At 34.6% G+C, this 13046-nt stretch overlaps 1 protein-coding gene across 5 annotated transcripts in view; it reads left to right on the plus strand.

Moving 5' to 3' along the window:
- The window catches only part of STXBP5 (syntaxin binding protein 5), a 109005-nt gene that overhangs the window by 51488 nt on the left and 44471 nt on the right, over window positions 1-13046 (plus strand). For 4 of the 5 annotated variants that reach the window (XM_034418976.3, XM_034418978.3, XM_034418979.3 and 1 more), the window contains exon 7: window positions 3448-3531. In XM_034418976.3, coding sequence (XP_034274867.1) covers window positions 3448-3531 — 84 coding nt within the window. Of the gene's footprint in view, window positions 1-3447; window positions 3532-8306; window positions 8417-13046 lie in introns of those variants that run through there. The other variant, XM_087887381.1, reaches the window with a different exon arrangement.

Genomic DNA, 13046 nt, shown 5'->3' on the forward strand with positions numbered 1-13046 from the left:
ATAAGGGATTTCATTCAAGTATGTAGTGATTTAGCTGCAGACTGTATTGGTACATTTAAGGAGATAAATGTGCTTGGTGATGTTTTGTTATCTTAAGTGGTTCTTAAATCTTCCAATAGTTACTCACTTTAGTAGTGAGTAATTTAGCACTATGTTGTACATTTTGAGTCAGATACAAAATTGCAGGTAGATTTACTTTCTGAAAGAAGAAAAAGAGACTAGCCATTTTAGAAACTGAATGCAGAAAAGTGCAGAGGAATAATTTATTTTTCCAAATCAATTTTTACCATTTTCTGCTCCGTTTCCACTTGAGCCAATAAAGAATTAAGCATGCCATATAAATCAGTGCAGTATATGGGTTTACTGTCTCTCTATATATGTAGATATCTGTTTGCCTGTCTACCTACCTATTTACCTACATCCTTCCATATGAACAGAAAAGGCAGTTATACAAGTTGTACTGAGTTTCAGCTTTTGCCCTCATAGTTTGCAGAAAGAGAAAAATGTTATCTACCATAAGTTACAAAAGAGGCCAAATAACACTACGGGGGAAAAAAAGTAATATAATCCTGGTTTATTTTTTTAAAATGCTAGGAAGATGATTCAGTTCACATTTTAGAAACTGACTTGGGGAAAAAACTGGTCTTGCCACTAAAATTATTGTGTCATGGGGAGATGGATTAGTTCTAAAAAAAGGAAGTAAGTTAAGATAAACAGACACTCTTGACATATTTTCTACTGAATCATTGTTATGTAGAGAGTTTCTTAAGTCATATGATATATTCTTAAAATAGTCTTCAAAATCTGAATGCCATTTTTGCATCCTCAGTTAAGTTTAAGAAATTCTAGAAGAAGTATTGGCATGTTTGCTAACATACCACTCCTAAACATTGAAGCACTTCAAAAAGGTGCCATGATTGATGACATCAAATCATGACTAAGAGCTCAATAAGGGCTAGGATGTATATGTGACTACCATCCCAGACCAATCAGAGGTTATCTAAAAATACATTTGGTGCTGTCTCAGTGCTATATCCTGCTCTGAAAGCTAATTGGAAGGACTCCTGATAATCCATTTATTCTGTAGTTGCCCTCTTTTCAACAGCCTTCCCCCAAAAGGAGGCCAGATAAAAATTGTCCTTGGAAGGTTTTTTGAGAAGGGGAGGGACCACAGACTATTTAAGAGCTGGAGATATCACTCCCCTCTTCAAGGAAGCTTTTCACATCATTTGAATCCAATTATATATTGTCTGCTGGGAGGTCTTAATTAACCAGGAGGGTTAATTTACATATTGAGAACTAGTCCGTTGTTTTGAAATTGAGTTTAACTTCTTACAGGTTAAATTCTTGTAAGAATTATTTTAGTTAATCTAGTATTTGACAGATAAAGCAGCTTGAGTCAATAAACTATCAAGGGATGTGTTGAACTCCAAGGTACAGACCAGGCCAGGAAACGGACTCCAAGGTGGCTAAAACTACTGTAAGATGGACTGTTTTAACAGAATCCTGAGGTATAAATTACTCTTGAGCAACATTCCTTTGGATTGGTTGCACTATTTTTCTGTTTTCTCCAGATATATAATTTGCTTTCTTGAATTAGCAAGTTTGCCATGTACAAGTATGATGAAGAGGAAGAATAAGTTGCGTATTTGTAACTATAGTTTTTTATTTAGTTTCCTATGCTTTTTCCAGGTATCTGTCAGAACAGTTTTTAAACTTCTGTGGTTGCTATGGCAGTTTCCAGGGTTCAGTGAAGTGGAGAGGGCTGGACTCATGCTTGCATGTCTGCATTAAGAAAAATAGCACCCGTGAAAGTGCATAATGCATATTTTATTTATTCAAATAATCTGTAAGGTTACCCATCTCCCCAATGTGACTCTGGTGACATACAAAGGTTAAAGTCACAATAACAATAAGTATTAAATGCCAAGGCCACAAATACAGTCAAACTCATACAGAATAATTTAACCACATTTAACCAGCAGAGTTTGCCTAAGCAGGTAGCCTAAATACTTGGAAGAACACCCAGAATCACGGCCATCGTAATCTCTGGGATGATGCTGTTCTATAGGACTAGTACTGCCACAAAAAAGACATGACTTTGGGATGCAGCAAGATAAGATTGTGTACAATAATGGAAAGGACATGTGAATGATTAGAGAGGTGACCATTCAGAACAGCACAGATAAGCATCTTGTTCTTTCTAAGCTCATCTACAATTTACAAACTTTCTAGGTCTAGGATATCATGAGCATATTCAGGTAGACTAAATGATACAATGAGGATCATAAGCAGTTGCATAAAATCTACTCCTACTTGCTGGCTCCCCATCTTGAGCTACATTGCACAACCAGCTCTACGAAGGCACGCTGATCTTGCTCATCTATCAACTGGCAGGCTTAAATCCAGGAAGCCCTCTCTGGTACTCGCTCAACAGCTGTTTAACAACTTTGCCATCAACACACAGTGGAAAGCCAAATGGGCTGCTGAACGCCCAGATATAGACAGTTACATAGAGGACCCTACACAAAAGGTGCCAGGCTTTGACCTTCCTCACCAGCATTGGTCAACTCTGAGCAGGATCTGTACCCAACATGGTGTCTGCCAGGACTAATTTTTAAATGGGGTCTTGTCTCTCCGCCTCAGTGTAACTGTGGTGCTTCTCAACAAAATATCCATCACATTGTGTCCGAATGTGCATCAAGATCTTACACCCGCCCAATGTCTGATTTTTTTCAACATAGACCACCCTGTCCTTGAATGGCTGGGTGGACTGGATATTATCATTTGAACCACTATAAGTCCATGTATTTTCCATACGCTAAATAAATAAAATTCAGGTAGTCCTCACCTTAAAACCACAGTTGAGCCCAAAATTAATGTTGCTACATGAGAAATTTGTTCAATGGGTTTTCCCCATTTTACAACTTTCCTTGCCACATTTGTTAACTGAATCACTGCAGTTGTTAAATTAGTAACCCGGTTGTTAAGTGAATCTGGTTTCTCCATTGGAAAACCTGCTTGTCAGAAGGTTGCAAAAGGTGCTCACATGATCCTGGGACACTGCAACGATCATAAATGTGAATCAGTTGTCAAGCATTCAAATGTAAATCACGTGACCATGGGGATGCTGCAATAGTCATAAGTGTGAAAAATGGTCATATGTCTCTTTTTTCAATGCCGTTGTAACTTTGAACGGTGACTAAGTGAACTGTTGTAAGTCGAGGACTACCTTTATAGAATATTTATATGTATCAGAACATCCAATTATTAGATGTTCCAAACAAATGATATCTCAGTTATCATTTGTCTATAATACTTATTGAAATATTAATTATATAACATGCAGATGTGCTTATAGTAGTGAATTGTAATTTGGTGAGCCATAAAGTTGCACTGATTATTATGTACTAGAGTGACATTAATATAACTTGTAATTTATTACAGCTGTTGATTGGTTTTGAATCAGGAACAGTGGCATTATGGGATCTCAAATGCAAGAAGGCGGAATACAGATACACACATGATGAGGTAAAAAAATTATAAGTCTGGCATGTTTTGAATCATACTGTAATTTTGTTGACTATTGGAGTTTTGCAGAAGAATTATTATTTAGTAAATGTTTACTCATTGTTATTTATATTTATGGAAAAAATTTATCTAGATACAGTCATCTTAATAAAGCAGGAAAATATTCAATTTATTGATTGACATAGAAATTTAACGGTTACTAAAATGGCTTTAAATATTGTAGTATCTAAAATTATATCTCATATATAGAGGACAGAGTAGATTATGTGTTTTAACCATCCCTATATACTTGGATTATGTGGTGATTGGGATACCTCATATGACCCTAACCCATAATTTGGGCTTGCCTTCCAAGTGGGAGGGTCAGACCTATTTTTTCCTGGTATGTAGGATTTTGTGGAGAACATTAATAAGGAAAATGAGTGTCTTAAAACTTGCAAAAGTTATTTTAACATTTCTTAACTGCAATCTTTGAAAGGTGCAAAAAAACTGGGGAATAATAAAAATTGCAATTTTTAAAGAAAGGAGTACGAAGTACCTAAGAAATCATGGATCAATCAGTTTAATATCTATAGAAGCAAGAAACTAGTTACTAAACCAGAATAAGTGAGCTTTTAATAGCATTGCTTTGTCAGATAATTTTCTCCCTTTTATGACTAGTTATGTAGTAGAAGTAGTTTACTGACTGATCAGTCTTGTTATCTTCTCAATAAAATAAAATACATAGCCTAATTTCAGAATGAAATAGATAGGAGATAATACAATGATAAAATACCCATGTAGTAACACAAGGAGTTAGTAATTAGGTAGATGAATCTCCCTTGCAGGGACAACCAATCTGTTAAATATATCGGGTTCATAGGATCCCTTAGTTATAAATTTAGCTGTTCTGAATACAGTGTGCACATTTGAGCCCAAGAGAAAATACGATTGTGGTTCAGATTTCAGTGGGCTGTTATTTTCAATAAGCATGATAAGTATTTAAGCCTAATCAGGCATATAATTGAGAGTTGAACAATATATGAGAAATATTTTGTGTAGCTGGGGCACTGCATATACAGGTTCTCTCATAATATGGCAAGTGGTGGAAATGCTTATATTTGGCCATGAAGTTCAACAACTTAAACTTAAATAGAGCAAAGGAAAGCTGTGGATGTTATATGCCTTGATCTCAGTAAAGCATTTGACCAGGAGATTCATAATAGCCTTGTGGACAAGATAGAAAAATGTGGACTAGACGGTACTATAATTTGGGATATTTGCAACTGATTGAACAACTACATCCAAAGTATCCTCATGAATGGTTTTGATCATTGTGTGGGGAATGTTGAGTAGGAAGAAATTTTCATTCCCATTCCAATGCTATTCAATATCCTTAAATACCTGGCTTGTGGTAGTGCATATGATAAGAATCTAGAAATGGTGTAGAACTAGCTATACCCACTTCTCATTTAGTGACCAAGTTCTCTTAAACAAAATGGTCACTAAGTGAACACATGACAGAGAGGTCATGTTACAAAGATTACTGATCATTGCCATCTCATTCAGACAAAGTTCTCTTGTTCAGCTACCAGTAGTAATTCCAGTGTTACTTTCCCTCCAGCATGCATTGTTGTCAGGTGCATGAAATTTAGTGGTAATTGCATGCATTGGTCACAAAATGATTTTTTAAAATTACTGTGGTATTTGCTAATGGTCACTAACTGAAGAACGGGCATACATGTTAGCAATCTGTGTGATGTAGCAACTAATAAAGGCAAATTACATCCAGATCAAGAGTCAGTAATTACCTGTGTACTCTATTGATTAAACCACATTGGAGTACAGTGGTAATTTGTTCCAGAAGACGTGCCAAATACTAAAACTTGGCTACCGAGAAAACCACATGACTTACCACATGACCTGCTATTTTGGCCAGAAGAAATAGCTAGTCACAAGGCAGCCAACATCAGCAAGTTCTTTTTTGCATGTCAGCTACCGGGAGAAAGATGAGTGTCGGGACAAGATTTCTGCTTCAAAACACGTTGAATACCGAATTCGACGAGTTTTTGATGCATCGAGTGCCGAGCTATGACTATATTTTATTCCATTTTGGGCAGTACATTTTAAAAGGATACAGAGACCCTCAAAAGATATTCAAAAGATATGTACCAGAATTATGAGGCCCCTGGAAATCAAGCCTTATGAAGAATGGTAATTTGTTTAGCTTACAAATAGAAAATTCGGAGGAAATATGAAAGCAGAGAAATATACAAAGTCTATCACATCGCAGAAGGGTGTATTGTTCTCTATTGAAACTGAAAGGAGAAGATTAATGTGTGTTAATTAAAGGAGATTGAGGCTAAAAATCAGTAAAATGTTCTTAATGACAAGCGCCATTAAACAGTTTTCCTAAAACATTATCCAACCATCTCTCATTTGATGTTTTCAAACTGGCTGGATGGCCCTATTAGAAATGGTTTAGTGAATTCTTGAACTGTTCATCGATAGCAATTTAATTCCTCTGTGATTTCCCATCTGTATATCAGTTTTCCAGTTTTAAACATTTGCTTTTCTGCTATAGGTAAGTACAGTAGGTGTTCACATCACCTACTTCAAATAAACTGTAAATATTTTTCAGCTGTGACATATTCCAGAATACAGAATTTCATGACTAATTTTATAGAACATATGTCCCCTAAAGCAAGAACCATTCATATTCTCATATAAGTATCTATAGGATTGTTGCCTAAAACATTTTGAGCATCATTTATGCTCAAATGACAGCATGGATGGGATATAGATATTAACAAGGTTTCAACCTTTTTTAAAAAATGGAATTATATGGAATATAATATAGTTCTTTTAACTTGTGATTGTGTGTATGTGTGATATCTATAACTTAAAAATCTATTAGATCCAAATTTGGCATTCTGCATATGGGAATTAGTTCTTTGATTGATGGATTCTACAAAACTTTCTTTTGTTGTATTAGTTCAATTAGTAATATTTCATTTTGACTTTGTTGTATTTTGCTACCTCATTAGCTTATTTCTAATTTCGGAGTGAATTTTGTATGCATATAATTAGATTGCCTAGCTCTTTTTCTTTCTTAATGTTTTGTTTTTAAATTTCAGGTAAGTTAAATTAGGTAGGCGGACGTTTGCTGGACACAGTAATTAATGCAGTGATAGCAGAAATTCTGTTCTGTAATTCATTATGCAACATGTACAGCAGATATACTGTGGGTGATAAAGGATAGGGAGGTCATAAAAGTTTGTTTAAAATATATTGGTTTGATAATCTTATAAAAATAACATCTTTTTCAGTGATATGCAAGTCTGCTTTCAGAACTATAACCCATTATATATAAGATTTTCTGGCCCTTGCCCTGTTATACTTGGAAGGTTCTTTGTAAGGGAACTTAAATTTATGTCTCTTCTAGATAGCGAAGACCTCAGTTGGCTATAGGTGATGGCTTTTCCTATTATCAAGAACATACAAAACGTTTATGAGGAAAATGTGAGGAAGGAAGGAAAGCACACTACATTTATGATTCTTTATGAAATGAAACTTGTTATTTTTATAATTAACTGCATATGTCATAATATTTTCAACATTATGAAAAAATAGTGACCTTTTTCTTAGGCACATGCAAGGCTAGTGTATGTTTAAAATATTTAGGTTGGGTTTTAAGGTATAAAGTCTTAGCAGTGTTGATCCTAGGATGAAATTTTATCAGCAATTAATAGCAATATATCATTAAAGATGGTAATCATAAAAAATGGACATTTACCCCTAAGTATTCAAAACCCATTCTGTTACATAAGAAAAAGGAAATAGCAAACAGTATGAGTCTTGAAAGTTTTCTTGAAGGCTATAGGGATGGGACTTTGGTCAATTTCAATTAGTAAAGAACTCCAGAGATTCTGTAGGCATGGAGGAAAAAGAGCAAGCACCCTGATTTGTTTCAAATGAGGACAGGTGAGAAGGTATAAACCAGGGGTGTCAAACTCATGGCCCGTGGGCTGGAGGTGTCATGCGCTGGCCATGTCCACCCCCATTTTAGCAACCGGGGAAAAAGTTGTGATATGTCAAATGACAATAATGTGATGCTTCAAGTTTGACACCCCTAGTATAAACAATCTGGTAAGATTAAGGTAGTCCTTTAGGTAACTTGGCAGCAAATCATTTAATCTTTTAAAAGTTTTTAAATTGGGTTCCAACTAAACTGGCAATTAGCAGAGAGGTCACAATTTAGTGTCACACAAATTAATCATTTAATTCAGCAACAGGCATAGATGACAGTTTAAAAAAAGATTTCTGGCTGTTGCCATCTCCCTCATAAGAAACAAATGATTTTGGAGGCCCAATCCTTCAGAGACAGGACTGCTCCAAGCTGACACCACCCAAATGTTGATTTCTCTCTCTGAATCACTTTTGTGTTTCCTGAATTAAATATATTTATACCAATATGTATATATACTGTATGTAAACATATACATGGAACTGTATTGTACTCTTTTATATTAAAAGAAGACTCTTTACTCTTAACATTTCCATAAGAACAGTTACTCTCCCACTTGGAGCTATATTAAATCCCACCTAAGTATTAAGATGGTAAATTGTTCTCATCTTGTTTAATCAGCATGATATTTAAACAGAAATTCCAATTTCTGGTATTTCACAGTAGATGCTGCCTTGGTAACCATGATTAGTCCAAAGCAAGGAGCATATTGGCTATTTTAAGGGAGTATTCTGTAAAAGAGAGAAAATATTTTCCTTTTTTAGGACATCATATGGCGGGTCTTCAGTCCATTCAGGAGGCAGAAGCCTATTTGTGATGTGTGATGTCACTAATGTGGCCCTCTGCTGTACCCCAAGACTGGATGCCCTACATCCAAAGGTTAGTGAGTGTAATTAGGTTAGGTATTTATAGCTTTATTAGAAAGGACATACCCACATATATTTAATTTCCTTAGAAATTTTATTATCCTATGATTGAAGAACTTAAAAATGGTCAGAAAATTCTTGAATTTAAAATACTAGTCTATGCACTGTAAGTTGGAAGTGCTTACCTTTAAGCTTACATTTTACATATCAACATAGCATATTCTAAAGAGATTCAAAATAAGAATTGTTTGTAGCATTTCTTATTCAACTAGTGAGACATTAAATCTTATACTCCTATTGCAATAATAGTTAAAATTAGAACAGAGTAATTTTTCTTCATTTAAAATACCAGCTTTTACTAGGAAATAGAAATACCGAATATACTATAGAAAAATAAATTAACACTTTATTCCCAAAATGACTGTATTTTACAAATTTTTCTTTTAAAAATGACACAGAGAGAAGCAAAATATATGCTTTCAATATTCCAATCATCCCTATTTTCAAGTGTAATGCTTTTTAAAACAATCTTTCTGATTACTGTAATGACCAAACAAATATCTGCTTGCTTGTCAGAATACATCAATAGCATCTACAATTCAAAAAAAGGAATTATGGATTTTATAAGCAGCTGCTTTCCACATTTGTACGGTTTATTACTGCCCTGTCCTCGTTTCTCTGAAGAGATTTGTTCTCCAGGATTCTGTTGGCTGTATTAGATCATTGCATTCTTTGAGATTGACTTTTTAATACTTATTTTCAGATTACTGTTTATTTGTTGGAGGACTCAAAAAATTATTTCAAACTATTTTGCATATTCTTGTTTTCATTCTGCATATGTAATCCTTTCTCCTTCCCTTTCCTAAATGAAGTTTGGAGAAGCAGAGTAGAATCTGCTTCATCTTGCTGTAGCAAAACTGCCTCTTTCTCAAACTCAATCACAGCTCTAAAGTAAATAAGAATTTCTCATGGCAAAGAATTTTGGACAAATGAAATGCTATGCATTTTATATCAGTTCTCAGTTCTTTCCCTTTTCAAAATTGCCACATTGTGGATAGTATATGGTGAATTGTTTTCTTCTTCCTCAGCTGGCTCTTGTGCCATGCGCTATCTACTGAAGTTTGTACTATAAAGTAAAGAAAAAGAATAGTATGCCCTCCTAATGTAAGCATTTTAATTAGATGCATGCGAGACATCATTGCAGAAAAAATAGTTAAGTATCAGCAACAATTTGCAACTATGTAGTAAGCAGCAATTAGTGATGGCCTGATAGAAGTACAATCTAGTGTTAGTAATCTATCTGTACCACAAAATAAGTTTGCATGTCAAATGACAGAATTTTTGTAGAAATTCTCCAGAATTTTAAAAAGAATGATTGCAGAAGAAAATAAAACATCCTGTTCAAAAGGTTGCTTCTCTTTGCTCTTTTGTGAAAGTCGTCCCTAAAGAGATTATTTTTACTGGTAAATTACTGGTAAATTTTGCTGGTAAATTAGTTTTATTTCTCTTTTTTCTCCTAATTAGTGTTGTGATACTTTTATCTTCTTAGTGTTTCTTTTGTCATGCAGTGAATGCTCAGCATGTGGAGACTAGTGTTAAAGTTTTCTGATGTTTTGAGAACCAAAAGTAATAGAGGGAAGGTATGTTAGATAATTTTAGTTTGACTCTTATTAATTACATAAATGAAAATGGAAAAGTAATAATTTGTAAGTAACATAGAAATGAATCATGATCCACAGGCTCAGATGCTATCTTAAATGAGATGTGAAAGAGTAAAAGAACCAAACAAAACTTTTAACTAATATAAGATTGCCCTTCCTAATTGGATGATGGTAGTATTTATAATATGCAGAGTATTATATAGTTGTGCACAGTATAGACATTTTGAGTAAACGAGTGTTGACCCAGAATGCTCAGGTTCTTTTACCTGATGTGCAGGCCCAATGAACCACTTCAGATAGATGGCGGGAAAAAGAAATGTTTTATTTGCAAATAAAAACTTATCTGGAAACAAGTTCTAAATGGGCACACCCCAGGTTGGAATGGACTCTTTTATACAATTTTGAAAAGCATACATGGGCCAATTAGAGAAACATATAACCTTATAAACCAATAATTAAGAATAACATCATGCATACATCTTCGGTAGTCATAGTAGCACTGTTCAACTAAAGGTTACAAGATAGGCTAAGACCTTTGTCTTATTACTCCCCTTTACTAAAAACATTCCTGAACAACTTGGTACCATGATCTTGTCATCACCTTTATTTGACACTGTGATTTTTTTATGTGCTAAATAAGTAATACTTCAGTATGTAAGTAGCAAATATTTATCAATACACAAATAAAATTGGATAGGGCTAAATGAATTGGGCTCTCTTAACACAATCATATTTTGTCCTAAGATGTATAATTGATCTATTTTCTCCTTGCAATTTAGTGATTTATATAAGAGGGTTGTGTGAAAAAGAAAGTACACCCTCTCTTTGAGTTCTTTGGTCTTGTGTATTGGCATAGTAAAAATCATCTGATCCTAAGCAGTTCTTAAAAGTAAGTAAATAAATACAACCTTGGATGAACAATAACACATGGTATGTTATTACCATGTCAACATTTATTTTACAAACAGAAAGCCAAAATGGAGAAGCCATGTGTGAAAAACTAAGTACACCTTAATGATTCAATAGTTTGTAGAACCACCCTTAGCAGCAATAACTTGAAGTAACTATTTTCCATATGACTATCAGTCTCCCACATTGTTGTGGAGGAATTTTGGCCCACTCTTCTTTACAACATAGCTTCAATTCATTGAAGTTTGTGGGCATTTGTTTATGCACAGCTTTCTTGAGGTCCTACCATTGCATTTCAATCAGGTTGAGATCTGGAACACCACAATTATTTTCTTTTTCAACCATTCTGTTGTAGATTTGCTGTTGTGCTTGTGATTGTTGTCTTGTTGCATTATGTCAGCCAACCTTTAGCAGTCGGTTAGATGGCATCACATTTGACGCTAGAATATTTTGATATATAGAGGTGTTCATGATCAACTCAATCACTGCAAGAAATCCAAGTCCTGTGGCTACAAAATGAGCCCAGATCATCCCCCCTCCACCATTGTGCTTGACAATTGGGTATGAGATGTTTGTGCTGGGTTTAGTTTTAGTTGCTGCTAGACGTGACACTGCATTATGCCAAACATTTTCATTTTGGTCTCGTCTGTCCAAAGGACAATGTTCCAGCAGTCTGGTGATTTGTTCAGATGCAACTTTGCAAACCTAAGCCGTGCTGCCATGTTCTTTTTAGAGAGAAGAGGCTTTCTCTTGGCAACCCTTCCAAACAAACCGTACCTGTTCAGTCTTTTTCTAATTATACTGTCATTGTTCTGTCCCACTCACTCACATGCACACGTAACAGTGGTTTAGTGGGTTTATTAATATTCACCAGCAGTTCTCTTCACTAAAAATCCAGAACTGTCACAGTTAAGTCCAGCCAAAAGCAGACCAATGCTAGTCCACAAAGCAATGGTGAGTGATTCCACAAGGCACTTGAAAGTTTTTGTAAAACAAATGATGATATTGTATAGTATGTCATGTGGTGGTGTTCATCTGACGTATTTACCTACTTTTAGGAACTGCTAAGGACCAGATGATTTTTAGTATATCCTGATACATACCATAGAACTCAAAGAGTGTGTACTTTTTCACATGACTCTATTATAGTAGTAGTTTGGAGGTTATATAGTTATGAAATTTGAATGTACTAGTACAAGGGTGTCAGAGTCGCGGTGTCACATTGTCGTCATGTGACATATTGTGACTGTCCCTTCGCTAAAATGGGGTGGGCATGGCCATCGTGTGATGCATCTGGCCCATGGGCCACAAGTTTGACACCCCTGTACTAGTAAGTTACAAAATCTGGGATTTCTTATAGAGACCACTTTAGGGATAGGATTTCCTGAGAAGACAGACTGCTTATAAATACTAGTATTCCATGATCAAATGTATTGTTTCAGGAATATTGGATCTATTAAGGCATATCTCAGCTGAATTAGTTGCATATCAAAAATATTCTTAAAATTATTGTACTATGTAAAGAATCTATGGCTTTAGAAAAAAGGTATTTTTTTAAAAAAAACTGCATGTTTAAAGTCATAGTTACAGATTTTTGAAGAAGACTGAAAACTTTGTGATGCTTCTTTCCTGATTTTTAACAATATCAGTGTTTTAGTTGTCCAAACTGTATCTTGTTCCACATATAGTATTTTGAGAATTCTGTTGCATTAGTTGATTCTAGCTGCTAATAAAAATTGTTGCCATTTTGTCCTGTTAAACATTGGTAATGCTCCAAATCTTCAGTTTAAGACTAGTAGTAAATATGTTACATATTTTATATGTTATGGTTTAATTAATGCAATCATTTTAATATGTTTAGAAAGTAGATTTGTTCAGAACTTTATTAAAATAACATTCAAATGTTATTCAGCTGCAGATTTTCTTTTCTACAATGATTCTCCCTGTAGTATATATCAGGATGTTTTTTGCTATATAAAATCAGCCTATTTTCCAATTATACATAAAGATTGATGAACTGTGAGTGTGTTTAACATGCTATGACTTTCTAATTAAGCATTTTATGAGTTTTAT

Source organism: Pantherophis guttatus, chromosome 1 (genome assembly GCF_059756535.1).
Source record: "Pantherophis guttatus breed Tessera chromosome 1, ASM5975653v1, whole genome shotgun sequence".
Taxonomy (NCBI): Eukaryota; Metazoa; Chordata; class Lepidosauria; order Squamata; family Colubridae; genus Pantherophis; species Pantherophis guttatus.